The sequence below is a fragment of the Acinonyx jubatus genome, chromosome A1 (assembly GCF_027475565.1).
Source record: "Acinonyx jubatus isolate Ajub_Pintada_27869175 chromosome A1, VMU_Ajub_asm_v1.0, whole genome shotgun sequence".
Classification (NCBI taxonomy): Eukaryota; Metazoa; Chordata; class Mammalia; order Carnivora; family Felidae; genus Acinonyx; species Acinonyx jubatus.
The window spans coordinates 107674094-107691459 of NC_069380.1; the positions used below are offsets into that span (position 1 = coordinate 107674094).

Here is a 17366-nt window from a genome sequence, read left to right on the forward strand (position 1 = left end):
CTGGTGCCTCCTAAGCACTTCCTAGAAGGGGCTGAGCAGAGCCCTCATGGAAAAGGGGGAAGGACCAGGGCCTGGACACCCTATACCCTCACTCTAGCCTGGCCACCTAAGAATGTTCCACCAGGCTCAGAAGGGCAGGGCTGGCCTCATGTTGGGTCCCAGACCCTGGGAGGGGACGCAGCTAGGTCTGGAGGACTAAGGTATGTCTTCCCTGTGCCAGTGCAGCAACGCTCCTGCCCTACGGTGAAACCTGCCAGGGCTGCAGGCTCAGGGCATGGTACTTAGACCCTAAGTTCTACCTGCTCTCGAGGGGTGTCTACTTGAGTCCAGCAGAATGTCAGTACTGTGTCCGACTGCATCAATCTAGACTGAATCTGGGGCCCCAAAACATCAGTCAGGGTGGGGAGCTTTTCCCATATCAGAGGGGCACCTGCAGAGGCATGGGGGCTCACATGGATGTACCTCATGTAAAAGTCCCCTGCCCAACACACTTGGAAGTACAGACACATCCAATTACACTGGCACACAGACACTCAGAAATGCATATGTGTGCAGCCACACCCTGTGGCTAAGAAACTCACAGCATGGGGCAGCAAACACAAACTCGTGCTGTCCTCTCCAAACTTCATTGTGAAAAGCAAACACTTGTCAGCCCCTCAAGAGACTGGCTTTTTCAGAAACAGTTCCTGTTCCTCAGAGAGGCCTCTGGAGCTGGAGGTGAGCTGGGGCAGGGGCCATGTAAAAAATTATGCCTGGAAGATCTTGTTTGAGAAGCCATTGTTCCCTGAAGCTCCTGGCACCTGCCAGGGGCTCTACAAAGGAGCGCAATGTCTATCTGAGAAGGGTAGTCTGGTCCACAGAAGGAGGTGAGGCTCTATAGCTCAGAGGGAAGCGTCACTCAGCAAGGTGGTACTGGAGTCAGAATTTGAACTCAGGGCCCTCACCCACCCCAGATGATCTCTGCAGCCTGGGGGTTAAACAGAGCTTTGAAAACCAGAACTGTTGCTGTCAGATGGGATCTTACCACGAAGGAATGCTCTGCAATCTTGTTGGCTGGACATGATGCGCACACATGTGTCATTCTCTCTGCTCACAGGGGGCTATGAGGCAGAGGTCCCTGGCTGGGCAGGCCTTGTTGACTGTTTTGGATCCTGCTCTGGATCGCAGGACTGTGCCATTTGGCTGGAATGTGCCTAGGTGGACTGTGGTGCAGGCCTGTGAAGGTCTTCCTCCCACTCAGATCTTTCACTGTAGCCAGAGGAAAGGGATCTAGGAGAAGAAAGGAAGGCTGATGTTGGAATGGGCCCCAGGGTGGGCACAGCCAGCCCAGAGCCTTCTTGGGATTAGAGTCAGGGTGGGGAGCCTGGGTGTAGGAGCTCGATCCAGTGTCTGGATCCAGTGTCCGGGGCCCAGGCCCTGCCCTGGCCACTCCAGGCCAGGAAGTCGAAACTGTGCCCAGAGGCTCCTCAGAGGAAGGGGGCAGCCTCATTGGGCAGACTAGCCAGGGAAGGCTGGAGGGTGCTCAAGGAGGCAGGCGGATGCGCTGCCAATTCTTGGAAGGACTTATTAACGAAAACCCCTGAGCCTGACCACCTGGAGGAAAGGCTCACCGTTCCCATGTGTGATAAGGGCCAGGAGATTCCACAGGTCAGGTAGTTCCCCCGCCTCCCTGGCGTTTTGTGGTCACCATTAATCATTTCCTCTAACTGTGTATATAAGAGCTCTTTTGCCAGTGAGCCCAGTGCTCAGAGAGAAAGGCTAAAGTCCTCAGGAGGATGTGGCTGCAGAACCTGCTTTTCCTGGGCACTGTGGTCTGCAGCATCTCTGCACCCACCAGTTCACCCAGCTCTGTCACTCGGCCCTGGCAACACGTGGATGCCATCAAGGAGGCCCTGAGCCTTCTGAACAACAGTAGTGAAATAACTGCTGTGATGGTGAGTGAGGAAGGGAGTGCGGTCCGTGCCTGAGCCATCTCACTGGCCTGGACTGGCCATGTCAGTTTGATAACACGGTATTTTCCTTTTCTACAGAATGAAGCAGTAGAAGTCGTCTCTGAAATGTTTGACCCTGAGGTAAGATACTCCTCTCTGACACACCTTCCCAGAGGCCTCTACCTTGGGGGGTGGCTCCATTTTAGATGGACTCTCACAAAGTCCACTTTCTCTCCAGTCACCTGGCTGCCAGAAGGAGGGGTGTTCAGGTGGCCACGGGCCTTGCCCCTGTGGCAGACATGTAAACTCTTTTGTTAGCTGAGCAGCCATGGACAGACCTAGCATTCAAGGGGGTGGGAGTCACGAGGGGACGGGTAAGTAAGCAGGAGTTACTTTGAGACCAAGCCCTGTGGAGACAAGAGTGCTGACTACAGAGAGGCACAGAGGTATTTCAGGGTCAAGCCTTGTTCACATAGCAGGTCTGGGGGATGTCCCATCCTGCTCCTTACTGCCCGAATGGTTGGGGGATAGCAACCTCCTTCCCTGGGGACTGGGACCCTCTTGAGATGCCAGGGAATGTGGCTGTGCTAGCTGAGGGTGGCCTGAGCTGAATGGTGCAGATTTATGTTTACATGAACAGAGCAGTACGGATGACTAGACCCGGCATCACCCTGTTCCCCTCCCAAACCCTACTCCTGGGGGACAGGGCTGAGAACAGGAAAGAGTGACAGGGAGGTTGTCATGCGCCCACCAGAGGGCACTTGGCCACTTCTCACCAAGGAATGGACGTTTCCCACAGGAGCCGAAATGCCTGCAGACTCACCTAAAGCTGTACGAGCAGGGCCTACGGGGCAGCCTCATCAGCCTCAAGGAGCCTCTGAGAATGATGGCCAATCATTACAAGCAGCACTGCCCCCTTACTCTGGTGAGTGCCCATGTCAGGGTCCCAAGGTGGAACGTCTTGGCCTAGGAGGGTTGAGGACTGGGTAAAAGGAGAGGCCTTTCACTGTAGCTGTTCAGGACCCTAAAGGGTTTTTGTGTCAACAGATTTATAATGATTAGCCCCTTCAGAGTGTCAGCAGCCCTGATTATTTTTATCTCTTGGAGTTAAAGCCATGGAGCTGGGAGCCTACATACTCCCTAGTGGGAGTAGGCTTATGCTCTTATTACCATTAATGAGCTCAGTGGTGAGGCAAACCCAAGGAAACTCAGGGCCTGCCTAAGGTCCAGGGTACATTCCTGGGCCCAAGTGCTACCTCCCAACAGGACTTTTCCCTGGCCCCTTGTGAGGTGCCTAAATTGCATGGGAGTTAGGAGGGGGTCATCTCTGGATTGGACAAAGGCCCCAAACAGTCCTTTCCTGTGAGGAGTGAGGTCTGTGGCCTTGACTCCTGCTCCTTCTGGGTCGCTGGAGCTGGCCTCTGAGGAAAGAGGCAATTTGTCAGGTGCCTGTCCCGGGCTGCGACTGGAGGAGTTGTGCACCCTTTGAGTGACATATGGTGGCAACCTGTCACCTGATCCAGGTCAGCAGGCGGGCCCAGAATGGGTTCTAACAGGCTGTGCAGAAACACACTGGTGCTTCCCTCACATTACCCATTCATACCTGGACCCAAAGTTTCCTTTTTCTTTTTCTTATTTTTAAGGAAATGCCCTGTGAAACCCAGACTATCACCTTCAAAAATTTCAAAGAGAATCTGAAGGATTTTCTGTTTAACATCCCCTTTGACTGCTGGAAGCCAGTCTAGAATTGAGGCAGGCCAGTCCAGCCAGGAGCCAGCCCTGAGAGTGCACCTCGAGAATCACTGCCCTCGAACCTACGGATTGCTGAAACTCAGGATCTTCACTTTGGAGGGACCATAGTGTGGGGCCTGGCCATGGGGGGCGGGCGGGGCCAGACTCGCACTGGAACACGCTGCCCCTGATATGGGCTTGGTATGGGGAGCGGGCAATGTTTTACATTGGCAGGGATCAGTAATATTTATTTATATATTTATGTATTTTAATATTTATTTATTTATTTATTTAAGATCATACTCCATATTTATTCAACATGTTTTACAACAATAATAAATTATTAAAAGCCTCTTCTTATTTGTGCCGTTTCCAGTTTATTTTCAAGCTTGAGTGAATGCTGACAGTGAGGATGGGAGGAGCTGCAAGGTTGGGGTGGTGCCTGAGGGGCGGCACTGTCAGAGCAGAGGGGAGGTGAGACTTGGCCTGGGTGCTACATTCTACACACCTAGACGTGCTTCCCTGGATGCTCAAGGGTCCCACTGCAAAGAGAGGTTTTCAGGTTCACTTGGAAGTCCAAGGAACCTGGTCAGTGGGCACTGTGCTCCAGAAAAAGGGCCTTATACTTCCTGAGAAGGCTTGAGGGTTCCTGGGGCTTGGCTGGCCACTGGTTGAACAGACCTGCCCTTGAGCGAGGCAAAACACCTATGCCCCTCAGAGGCCTGGACCCTGTGACCACACCCTGATCCTCATACTCAGGGTTTCAACCACTCCTAATTTGAACCAGGAGATAGACTAGCTGTTCAAGAAAAAAAAAAAAAAAAAGACAAAAAACAAACAAAAATAACCACAGGGGTCAGAGCTCAGCATATTTACCAAACTTTCCCCCAAATGGGTTATCTTAATCTCTGAGAGTCAGAATGTAAATTCAGAATTTGTTAGTACATGGTTCTGGTGTGGCATTTTTCTGAGCTGGCTTTTGTTTTTACATGAAGTTTTGCATCTAATCAGGTGCCCTTCCCTAAAATCCAAGGCCTTCAGGCCAAGAAAGAGCAGTGCTTTTCTCTTCCCTTTGCCAGCCCGGTTGAAGGCCATGTTCCTGAACCCATTCCCTTGTGTCCCTTCTGTGGACAATGAGGAAGTGGGTGGGTCCTCAAGTGTCAGGTAAACAGCAAGGCCACCCTTCTCTTTGACAGGTGGGCCTGAGGAAGCTGGCTTGGTGCAGCTGTTCCCCCTGACTGGCTCTCTCTCTCCACCCCACCTACTCTCTCTGCTCTAGCCTGCACCTGCAGACAGCACCAGTCCTGGCCAAAGACCTGTCCCAACAGGCAGGCAGAGAAGGGTCATGACTCTAGATGTGATTACAAATAAAAATTCTTAGACCAAGCCTGATTCTCAGCAATAACAAGAATCCATGAAGTATGCTGTGGTCATAGAAAATGCATGAAAAGCATATCTTGCCCACTGATAAGGTACTCTCTGTCTTCCACGTAAGCCAGTGATGACTGATAAGAGATTTAGCATTTCCTTAGACTCACATATATAGGTACCCCTCTCCACATAAATGTGGAGCCAAGCCCAGGGCTCAGATTGGCTTGGAGCTATCATCAGGTCATACCATGTACCTGTATGTGTTCCTGGCTTGTGCACTCTGGGGATCAGAAAACCATTCTGCCTCGATGAAGACAGCCAGCGCATCTGCTCACGACAATCACACTGCAGTCTGTGCTGAAATTCAGAAAGAACTTTCGGCTGACAACATTGTCTACAACGTAAGTCTGGGTCTTCATCAAACATTACTTTGCTCTTAGTGGCCCTTTGTGTTTCTGACCAGCTTCTCCTGCTTCCAGGGTTCCTTCAAAAGGCCCCAGAACACCAGTGAGGTAAGGTGCAGTCTCCCCATGGACCTTCTGACCACATCTGAAAGGGATCATCACCCCAGTCAGCACCCAGGGCAGAGATAAGAACAAAAGATGTCAGAGTGAGAAATCTGGGAAGAAAGTGGAGTTTGAGTTTGGAGCTGACAGCTCAGCCAACAGATGAGCGAGTGGCCAGTTTTTAGGCTTTTCCAGGCTCCCTGATCACCACCCTAGATCAGTCCTGGGCCTGGGGACAGACCAGACACTCACTGCACAGCTTACAGCACCCACCAGTGTCCTGTGGGACAATCAGGGTAGGGCCTGATTCTGAGTTCAGGGCTCCTAGCCAGGGTGACCAGGGATGGATGGGAATGGTGGTCAACTTGTGGTCTGATGTACACCACCATCATCCCAGTGCCCCCAACCCTGTTTCAGGAGCCCTGCTATGGGGAGTTTACAAAGGTCTTCATCTCTACCCTGAAGGAACTTACGAAATACAACGAGCATGACCATCATATAAGAAAGGTTTATAAGGACATGAAAGAACTCACCAGAATCTGCCCAAAGCTGGAAGTAAGTTGCTATTTGCTCTTAGGGGAACCTCATGCCACCACAGTCAGGGGGCCCAATGGGACAAAGGACTTCTTACGGCCCCCACTTGTCACATGTGAGGCCTCAGGTACAATTTTCTGATCCAAAGGAAGTGCACTCACTGACAGGGGCTAGGGCTTAGGAGAGTGTGGATTTAGGGGTTGTTTCAGAAGTTTCTATTATGCCCTCTGCCAAGTCCCTATGCTCAGGGGTCAGTGTGGAGCAGGTCTGAGACAGGTCAGAGCAGGGCTGGTTAGGAAGGGCTGCTCAGCCAACCTTGGTTCGGTGGCCAGTCCCAGGGAGCTCTGGTTTGCCCTGCTCCTGGGATTCCTTCAGGGCTGATGAGTCCCACTGGGAGCCTACTATGTGGGGATGGGCAGTGGTTTAGGGGGGGCATGTTCTTGGGAAATGACCAAGGTATTCCTCTATGTTCGGCCCCCTGTTTACACATCCCCTTTGTGCTCTGACCCTACTTGTCCTGGGCAACCATGGGACCTGCCCACACTTTGCTGCTCTCTCCCCAAGGCTATATGGTCCTCAGACCCTGTGCTCCAGACAGCCTCGAGTGCCCCCCTTAAGGGCCTGCCCAAGGTATCTCCCAGGGATGGAGGGTTTACAGGATGCTTGTGGCTAGAACAGAGTTTGTTTTTATTTTTTCTGCTAAAAATATGACTTAAATATGTATTTCTTATTTAGCCAACAGAATCACCCAAGAACTGTACTACTGAGAAAAGTAATTTCTCACAGTTCAAGGAAGCCTTACAGAGTGTTGTCATATCCATAGAAGGATGGAAATCCTGTAAAAGGGTCAAGAGCAGCCTGTGAGAACCCATCTTTTCAGTGAAGCCTGGTTAGAGACGCAAGAAATGGAACTGGAGGAGCCTCAGGAACAATTTATAGCCAGGGTGGGGTGGGAGTTTGCTGGCCCTGGGCTGGCTGATGAGAATGTGGGTGGGTAATAAGGATGGGGGTGTGCCTGAGGAAACTATTTCTGTAAATGATGCAACAGCACCTGCTATTTCAATAAAGTTGGGGTATATAAATGCTGGTGAGTGAGAGTTGTGATAGAGTTTAGTCTCCCTGGGCCCTTGGTAAACTGGAAGGGGCAGAGGGCTGGGGTTGATGGTTCCATAGCCAGGACTCCCGACCTGGACAGTCAGGAGTCTCTCAGGAGGGGGGCCCAGGAGGGTGAGTGGGAGCCCCATCTCATCTGCTCTTCTGCTATCCCTCCGGTGCCAGTGGACACAGAGTAGGACACAATGATGCACATCAATGTCTGTGCATCTTATTACTAGCCCTCTTCTCCCTGTGCTCTTCAGAACTCGAATCAGGTCCTTTCAAAGATCCCTCCATCCCCAGCCTCACTCAGCACCCAAGCACTCCTGGATCTGAGGGCCAAGACTCAAGGCTTAAGGCCTTTCCCTCTGTGGTGTCTACTACTGCTCCTGGGCGGGGGCGGGAGGGGGGTGTCTAAATCTAATTCATCATCTCCCCTTGCCTGCTTTCTTGCTGAGGACTGGTATAACCAGAGAAGGGCCAGACCTGGTAAATGGCTCAGGGGCATGGGGCTTTGAGCCTACTCACAGAGGACTGGGCACAGTAGGGAACCTGGACCAGGTGTGTGGTCCACAGGGAGTAGGGATATCTCCAACCCCTAGCTTCTTTGAGACCATCAAATAGCTATCTGACTTCAAAGTAAAGTCCCTCACAACACCCTTCAGTGTCCCCTTGGTATAACAGCCCACTCCCCAAACTGCTATTACCCCCAATCCCCCAGCATATGGGGTCATGCCTATAGTGAATTCACAAGTTACTCTGGTCCTGAAGTGATGCCAGACTGAGGTACTGAGCTCTGATCCCCTTATCTTCAATTCTAACCCTAACCCTGATTTGAAGAGTTTACTGGAGGTGACAGCCTCCTACAATCCAAACCTTCCAGACCATGAGCTCCTTCACCAAACCAGGAAAGATAAAGATGTAGTGCTCTGGAATACCATTAGGTATCAAGCTGCAACCACAATGTGGCCCAAGCCAGACCTTTAGGGAGTGTGCAACATCTACCTTCTGATAGGGCTTGCCTAGCTGTGAAGCTTTGGATTGTGCCAGCAGCCAGAGCACATACCTTCCATAGCTCTGCCTACCCCTATCCCTTGCTCCAGGCTTCACAGACCACTCCCTGCTCATCTCCACCTTGATAGGCCACATCAGGCCAGATCAGCAAGTGTGACTGAGCAAAGTTGCCAAATTATCTCAGAACATGGAGGATAGCCCTGTGACTCAGTTCTGGGTATCAAGGCTGATAGGCCCAGGGGCCAAAGATAATTAAGATAAAGCCCAGAGGAAGCCCATGGTGCACTCCCCACAGACTGTGAGCTCTACATCTAATTCATCATCTCTCCTTGCCTGCCACATTACATGGGTGCTCAGGGTTCCTAAGGTTACTCCTCTGTAATGAGCACCAGAGCCTGCAGGATGCATGGCAGGACGGGGTTGTGGAGACACACTGATGACAAGACCTACCACTTCACTGCTTCAGCCTCCTCTTAGTCTAAGGCATCTAATAGTGGAGGTCTGGGGGTTAGCGTGTATACCTTCGTCATCCCCTTGCTGTGTTCAGGACATTAGGGTGTACACAGGCCTGGCCTGTCACTAACTCGCTGTGTGACGTTGAACATGCACCTCAGTTTCTCAGCCACAGTCCATACAGGCAGGGTGGGCTCTAGCCCCAAAGGCCAGACCATAGCCAAAGTTCAGGGTCTTTGTCAAGCTTGGGGCCTCAGAGCATGTGGCTCAGCTCTAGGGAAACTAAGGTTGATCAAGAGGCTCTGGTGCCTCCTCTGGGAAACAGGAAAGTTGGTAAGGACACAGGTAGGAGGGCAGCTATTCAACAAGAAATAATTGTCCCCATTCCCCTGCCACCCTTAAACCTTGGTCACCAAACGCCATCCATGAAGAGATCCTGCAGTGAGGGCCACTTGGGTTTTCTTTTTTTTTTCTTTTTTTTTTTTTAATGTTTATTTATTTTTGAGAGAGAGAGACAGAGTACAAGGAGAGGAGGGGCAGAGAGACAGGGAGACACTGAATCTGAAGCAGGCTCCAGGTTCTGGGCTCCTAGCTGTCAGCACAGAGCCTGATGCAGGGCCTGAACCCATGAACCGTGAGATCGCGACCTGAGTCAAAGTAGAACGCTTAACCGACTGAGCCATCCAGGTGCTCCGAGCCACTTGGGTTTTCTATGTGCCCTAGTTTCCCCTCCAGTTAGGCTCATATCTAGACAGTGGTAATGGTTCCAGTTGGAACCAGGTGGGAGGGCCATGTGGGTACTGCTCTGGAGACCCAGGCAGGCCTGAGCCCACAGCTCCCTGGGAGCCTACTGGCTCTACTGCCTCAGAATCTATGGAGAAGCTGGTACACTGGAAGGCCGGAGCTCTGGGCTGGACACCTGGGCACAAGAGGTTTGGCCTGACCCCCAAATGGCTGGGATGGCCCTATGCACTCTCTTTCCCTAGGATACCAGGCAAAAGGTTCATATTATATCCCTCCAAGGAAGATAACCACGGGAAGATATGGGTCAGGCCTATTCTGACCCTGAAGAAACACTCTTGGCTTTGCTAGGCCCACCTCTAGACCAGGAGGAAAGGCAGGGCTGGGTAGCCTGAGAACACAGGCTCATCCAAACATCAAGGCTTACCAGGACAATTGAACAGTCCCTTTCCCTTCATTTCATAGGGGCCTCCCTAGGGACCACCTCAACTCTTTATCACCCTCTGCCTCTTAGAGCCCCCCTTCTCCCTCAGAAGTCAGTAGTACTGAGATTAGAACCAGGAATCTAAGACATGCGCTAAAGTGGCTGTGCAGCCTTCTCATACATGCGAGGCCTCAAGAACTGGAACATTCCTGTTGGCAGCCACATGATGGTCTCTATCACAGGCCACAGAGTGGCTACATTCTTTGACTCAGCATTCACATTTTGGGAGAGCACACAGAAGGAGGGAAGCTTTATCCACAGAAAAAGCCAATTGTTCAGTCCATGAAATAAAGTAAGGGACATGAAGTTAACATGGCAACATGACAAGGCACCTGTGAAAGGTCCAGAATGGCATCGATGCTGGGATAATGCCAAGTAGGCCAAGGGCTAGAAAGGAATTGGAATGATGACCTGGGTGGTGGGATGGCAGGTATATTTTCTCCTTGGTTTTCTACCCTGTGATGACTGTAAACGTGGCTGTGGCTGGATCTGAGGAGAGACACTGAATGCCAAGATCAGTGGGCATCATGTGGTTCCCTTGTTTACAGAAAATTTGCACCTTCAGTGTCTCCAGGTAAATGGAGTTCTTGGTGGCAGCTTGCATCAAATGATTCCCCAAGTCGGTGGTTCAACCAAGGCGCAGGTGATTAGCTTAAAAAGGGGGGTCTTCTCCCCTCAAAGTCCAGAGGGCTGTCTGCTCTTTCTGAGATAGCATGGACAGCAAAAGAGGCCTGGCTACTCTTCCTTGGCAGGCAGGATAGCTCTCACTACAGGCCTGGAGGTTGAAAGGTACTACTCAGGCATCCTCAATTAACCTCACAACTATCCCGTGCATGGAATGAAGGGTGGGGGCTACACATCTGGCCTGCATCACACAGACCCAAGTAGGCAGAACTGGCCCTGGAAACTAGGACCTGAGCCCTTATGCCTCTTGTATCTTGGTTGCCTGCACATGTGCATGCTTAGGAATTCAGGGTTTATATAAATGAGAGTGGAGGGCAGGGGGTACATGCACCAGGCACATATTGTGCCAACCTGGCCTTCTGAGTAAGTTGCTATTTGTGTTGAAGGCACATGGCTGAATCCAGCAGCTCCTGTCATGGACCCTTCCACACTATTACAGGGGCTTCACAAAAAAGAAATCTGGCATTTGCGTCTCTCCTAGGCCTCAATCTCCTTAAAACTGTAAAGTAGGGTTGTGGCAGGGACAGAGAGGCACCAGCCCCAGACCTACCTGCTATGACATAGGAAGGCCTACTGCCCTGATGCTTAGGGCAAGGCCAGGAAAACCTGTTTCTGCTGAGAGTGCCCTGATGCTGGCCCAGTTTCTCTGAGGAGAGGGGAGGCCAGAATGCTCATGGCATCCAGGTCTATAGGGCAGGTCAGAGCAGGGCCAGCTCCAAGAAGGGAGCTGGGGATGGGGAGGAGCCATCTCACCTTCTGTTAGTGCTGGAAGCACCCTGCCCCCAAGGCCCAGACAGGCCTGGGACTTCTTCAGGACCACACAGGAGGTAAGCTGAACTGAATCCTCAGGCCTGGTTCGCAGAAGCCCCTTTTCTGGACCCTCAGAAGGGCTGTTGCCCTCAGAAATGGCTGACCAATTTCCCTCCTGTGAGGAGACCCTGAGCTATGGCTGCCAGGAAAGATGCAGCTTCACAAGTTATTTTTCACTGTGGTTTGAGATAACAGCAGTGAAATAGTTTCATGTTGCTGCCACTGATGTTATCTCTGGCCCAGACCTGCTCTTTCAACCTGAGAGATGATTAATTAAAAACCTTTCTCCCTTTTCTTTTTCTCAACTTCAAGGGAAGATCAGCACAAACTCCCCAGGTTCTGCCCTCAAACATACTTCCTGGCCCTCACCCAAGGGGAAGATCCGCATTTCTTCAAGATCCTGCAGTTCTTCTGGAGGCAGATAAAAGCTTCTTAAAAAAAATTATTTTGAGTTTTAACTGAGTTGTACATTAAGCACACGAATCCTTAAGTGTACATTTCAGTGACTTTTTGCATATGTCTATACCAATACAACCAGCACCCGAGAGCTCTAAGATACAGAGCATTTCTAGCACTCCTAAAGGCTGCCCCTGCTTTCTCCCTCTTAGTTACTATCTGCTGTCCTAAGTGTCCAGACTCTATCACCATAAATTCATCTTTCCCTTCTTAAACTTCATTTAAATGGAATCATAGACTGTGCTCTCTTTTATGTTTGACATTTCTTGTTCAATATTATATCTGTGCAATCCTTTCTGTTTTTTGATGGAGCTGTAGTCTATCATCTATCTACATCTATCAGCTGTAGTCCATCATGTCCCACCACGTATTTCCCCATTTCACTGCTGATGGATATTTTGGCTGTTTCCGTTTTTTGGCTAACATTAATAAGGTTGCTACAAATATTCCTGTATTCCTTTCTTGGTGAGTATTATGTATGCATTTCTGCTGGAAATCCTGGGAATGGTGTGGAATTACTGGGTCATCGGGTATACATATTTTAGTTTTAGTAGTTACTGTCAAATATTTTTCCATGGGAAAGTCTTTTTTAAGCAATATTGGTTTTCCTACGTCTTGTAGACTGTGTGTCCATCAGACTCTGGATCTTTCCTCTCCTTTCACATAATCTGAAACTGCTTCCCAAAGTCCTCATCATTACTGGAAATTGTTCTCTACATTGTTCATTCTTGCCCAGTTGTCAACATTCTGACAAGCCAATTGTTGGGAAACAAAACCCAAATCTGATTAAGCCTCAGATGGTGCTCACAGGGCCATTGGACCTGCCCTTGGGGAGCTTGGCTTGGGTAGACTGCAGGGAAGTAGGCACATTGATAACAGCAGAAATTAGCAAGTTTACACTTTCCACTTCCCCATGCTACTACGGCTGTGTAGGGGCTCCGTCAACTTCTAGCATCTCATTTTGGGAGCAGTTAGCTCAAAAAGGGCCCAGTCTGACATGCATGTGGATGGTGTCTTGCCAGTGCATTCTGCAGTGCAGCCCTTGTCCATAAGGCTCTAGGAGGCCCCAAGGAAACTATGAGGTGCTATCATCCTAGGGGAGAGACAAGGCTGAGGGGCTTAGCCCCAGGTAGTGTCCTGGGCTCCTCTCAGGGTCACCATCCCCTAGTCAATCCCCCATCATATCCTGGTACTTTCACTTTCCTGGTCCCTTAAAGAAATCTGCCTACTTCACCAGCCTGTAGCCCTGCCCAGCCTAGCCCACCTGTCCCACACAGACTACCACCTCAGATGGCCCAGAGGCATTAGTCTCTACACAGACCTCTCCTGCTTCTCTCTCCATGGCAGCTAGATGGATTTATATACTCATGAATCTATTCAACAAATATTTATTGAGTGCCTATGAAGTATCAGGAATTGTGCCAGGCTCTGCAGGGAAGCCAACCCTTGAGATGTTTACATTTTAGGGAATTAGTCTGGCTGTGTCCCATATGGTCTGCCTGTTGGCTCAGGGTGAATATCAAGCTGTGTGATCTGGCCTAAGACCCAGCCATGACACTCTGGCCCTCATGATCCTTAAACATACCTTCAGCTTCTGCTCATAGCCCTGTCCCCTCATGGCAATCCTAGGTCCCAGGAACAGAAACCAGTCACAGTTCTCCTACCATTCCCTCGCCTCTATGCCTGGAATGTATCCCAGCCAAGTGCTTGACATCTGTTAAGTGTCTGACATCCATCCCCTCAGGAGACTCAACCAGTGTCCAGTAGGAATGGACACTTCCTCTATTGGGGCATACTCTTCCTCAGTACTCACTCTGAGGCTTGCCTGCCCACCTACTGGGTCCTAGGGGACACTACCATCTGCTCCTCAGGGAATGTGGGGTCTCTTCTCTGAACTACTTCTCTAACCCTCAGGTCTGAGGAGGACCCTTCACTATATGGGTGCCAGCAGTGGCTACATTTCAGGGTCTGATGAAAATGAGTCTTTTCTCACCTACAAGTAAAAGAAATGCACATAGATTTTATGGAAATCAAGATGAAAATGCATTATGAATTTTCAAAGTTTAGGAAATGCTCTGTGGGAGCAGATCAGCACTAGGCTATAAGGTACTCTTGTATAGCAAGGGATGCTGTTATCATTACCTTTATCAACAACAGCATCTGAGAGGTGAGCCAAGAGGATAGGAGATGGGGGACCTGGGAACCCAATACCAGCACAACTGCCTGCTCCCTTTCCCACTTAATGGATTTGGGTACTATCTTAAAGGAAATAGAAGGGAGGGAAGCCCAGCTCTCTGGCATTGTGTCACATTTCCTCCTGCCCAGAGCCTGGGGCAGCCCCAAGCTTTCCTGGTGGAAGCCCTGGCTCCTACCCAGGCTTCTTCTGCCAGCAGGTCTGGATAAGGGTGGGGTCATTTCTGTACTGGGAGGGGAAGCCAAAGAATCAGCAGCTGCTGCTAGAGCCATAGTTTCCAGTCAGAAACTACATGGTAACTCATAGTCTCCACTCTCCTCCTATATCCCAGGAAGCTCTCCTTGACTGACCCCCACAGTCCTCAGGCCTCTTATCCCACTGGGATCTCTCTGGGCCAGCTGTTGTGGGCCCCTCCCAGGTCCTTAACTGAAACAGAAGCTCCAGCCCTCCCCAGGGCGGGTAACAAGGCTGTACCCAGCCCAGATTCAGAGAAGGACTATGACTCAGTTAGACCCTAATATCCCATCTCTCACCAGTTAATCCCCTGGAAATACACACCATCCAGTGTTGGAACCCAGGTAGAAATCAGGGAAAGCTGCAAGAGCTGCAGGCAATGTCTCAGGCCATTGTCATACCAAAGACTCCCCTGCCTATGAAACTCAGGAACAGAGACGGAGACTTGGGCTGTATGACCAAATAAAAACACCAGGTATGACTGCAGGCCTAGGTCCCCTAGTTACTGTAAGCCCCCGTGGCAAGAAGGAGCATCTTTCCTTAGAGTCAGGCAATCCAATGACCCAGGAGTCACATAAAGACAGAACAGGTCCATAACAGTGACAGAAAAAATGACAGACATAGCTCAGGGCTCCTGTAAGTAACAGATAGACAGATACTGAGAGTCCCTGGCAATGACAGATTCAGCCAGAGCTTGGATGGGAAAGATGGAAAGACCAGTTGGGGATAGTGGCAGTGACAGATTGACAGAGTCCCAGGCAATGACAGACAAAGACATAGCTGTTGCAGTGGTGGTAGTTCTGTCCTGAGCTTGGCCCTAGAGGCTTTTGGAGTTTCCTTTTGGCTTTGCTGATTGGACAGGGACCTGGAAGGAGGAAGACCAGAAGACCTGAGACAAGGAAGTTGAGGATAAAGGAATGTGATGGACAAATGTTTGTGGTACAAAGTATGAGAAGTTTCATATTGCATGGTAATGGTCACCAGAAATCATACCACAGTGAAAGAGGTACAGTAATCTGGTAGACGTACTGACTCATCCGGTTGATACTGTCCAGTTTCTGTCATTCTGCCCTAGTGCTGGCCCAATGGGTACATGAATGGAATAGCCATAGGGGCAGACTCTGCATGAATCCAATACCAGGAGTTCTTATCACATGTGATATAGTTACTGCCACTGTCCTATGTCTAGCCTACCAGCAGACACCAGCCCTGAGCTTCAGATAGAATACTGTGTGTCTCTTTGGGGATTTCCTTTGCTGAACAAAGTTGCCATGCCTAAAGTCAATAACCAACAACCTATATCCAATTACTGATGAGCATGAATAAATAAAATCTTGATTTCCTCCTCGCCCCAACTTAGGAAAACTTTGAAGGACCATCCCAGCTCTAGAACCCTCCTTTGGGTTAGCTGAGACTTTTGTTATGACTGCATTGAATCCAGCTTCTCCCTGTGCTTATTCCTGTTTCCCTTCCCTTCCACGAGCAATCCTGCATGCTAATCTCTGTCTCAGAGTCTCTGTCTCATGGGCTCAACCTGAGGCAGGAGCCTGGCCATGGTTTCAACAAAAAGATCCCTTCAAGGGAGAAACATCTCGCCCCTTCCTAGGGGGTTCTTGGACTCTATAGAGCTGAATATGTTCCAAGTCAGCCTCAGTCTCCCTATCTATGAAAGGGTTAATCACCTCATCCTCATCTGGCCTGGAATGTCTCCTCTTAGCTAGAACCTTTTAGGCTGTTAGGTCTCTGGGCCCTGGAGGTCATAAGGATGACAACAGAAGCTGGCCAATTAGAGCTAAACATTTTCTGATAAATGGGACTGCAGCCTTTACCTGACACTGTCCAATGTGCCCACAGAGGCTGGACTCACAGTAGTTCCTAAGAAGACCTTTTCCAGGACAAGGAGGTCCACCATGCTATGAGTAGATGGCCCTAGGAGGAATATGGGGGACGCTTTCTTTGACCTACAAGGCTGGGAAGGGGAAGTGGGGACAAGAGAGTGGATTGATTCTTGACTCTAGATCCAGGGACAGCAAGGGTCACAGCCTGCTCCCTTCTTGGGGTCCATGGGGGTAGGGGGAAGTATGGCCCTGGAAAGAATTTCTGGAAGTTTTTGATCACAGTGACAAAAGGAAACTCCAAGAGCCTCCAGGGCCAAGCTCAGGACAGAACTACCACCACTGCAACAGCTGTGTCTTTGTCTGTCACTGCCTGCGACTCTGTCAATCTGTCACTGCCACTATCCCCAACTGGTCTTTCCACTTACCACTGCCCATGAGTACATATATATTTTAATTTCAGACTATCTCTCTACACAAAGTCAGTGGCCAGATATACCACCTGAAGCTCTAGCCCATTGGATTTTTCCTTACTATTGCCTTTCAAGGTCATCCTTGAGTGGGGCTGTAGTATAGTCACTAACCATTTTTGGCTTCACCCATATACTGATCTGACCTATTTGTGAACCAGGCTTGGGTTTTCACATCCTCCATTAGCTGGTCCTAGGGGATCACTCATGTAGCCACAAGTGTGATAGGCTCTTGTGCCACAGAGGTGGATGACACAGGGTTCTGGGTTACCTGTTTGTGTAGCTTATTTGTGCCCTCCAATCCTATTCGTATTTGATTCCAGAAGTATGACTTCCATTTTATAATGCATTGTTGCTAGGCCAACCTGACCTTATGGCTTAGTAAGTCTCGAAGAAACCAACTTGTCACAGGTAGTTCCAGCTGCATAATTGTCCCAGCTCCACTAGGGCTCAGGAGTACAACAGGAGTTGGTTTTCAAAATGTATATAATTCCCCAATGTAGATGCTATGGCTTTGCTCCAGAGTCCCAGGGAAACAACATACTTCCCCACTACTCATACCTTTAAAAACAATAGGTTCTGATCATTTATATGGCCCAAATGGCAGGGCTACTTGTACTACAGCCCGAAACTACTGCAGAGCCCTTTTCTGCTTGGGGACCCACTCACAAATGGCAAGCTTTTGTGTTATTGCCAAGAATATGGGTCAGAATAATATTCCCAAATGTGCAACAGGTTGCATCCATAACACCAAGGGGCCTACCAAACATGCTTCCTTCTTCATAATGAAAGGAACAAGATGTAGCAATTTTTCTTATACATA

At 49.9% G+C, this 17366-nt stretch overlaps 1 protein-coding gene across 1 annotated transcript; it reads left to right on the forward strand.

Moving 5' to 3' along the window:
- Nucleotides 1–1292: 1292 nt before the first annotated feature.
- CSF2 (colony stimulating factor 2) lies at nt 1293–3870 on the forward strand. The gene is made up of 4 exons (XM_015067371.3): nt 1293–1934; nt 2031–2072; nt 2731–2856; nt 3575–3870. The coding sequence occupies exons 1-4, from the start codon at nt 1776–1778 to the stop codon at nt 3674–3676; spliced, it is 429 nt and encodes a 142-aa protein (XP_014922857.2). The 5' UTR covers nt 1293–1775; the 3' UTR covers nt 3677–3870.
- The last annotated feature ends 13496 nt before the right edge of the window (nt 3871–17366 follow it).

Coding starts and splice junctions, on each gene's coding strand:
- CSF2 (XM_015067371.3), top strand. CDS start 1,776: ATGTGGCTGCAGAACCTGCTTTTCCTGGGCACTGTGGTCTGCAGCATC. Junction 1,935..2,030: donor GTGAAATAACTGCTGTGATG/GTGAGTGAGGAA, acceptor CCTTTTCTACAG/AATGAAGCAGTAGAAGTCGT. Junction 2,857..3,574: donor AGCACTGCCCCCTTACTCTG/GTGAGTGCCCAT, acceptor CTTATTTTTAAG/GAAATGCCCTGTGAAACCCA.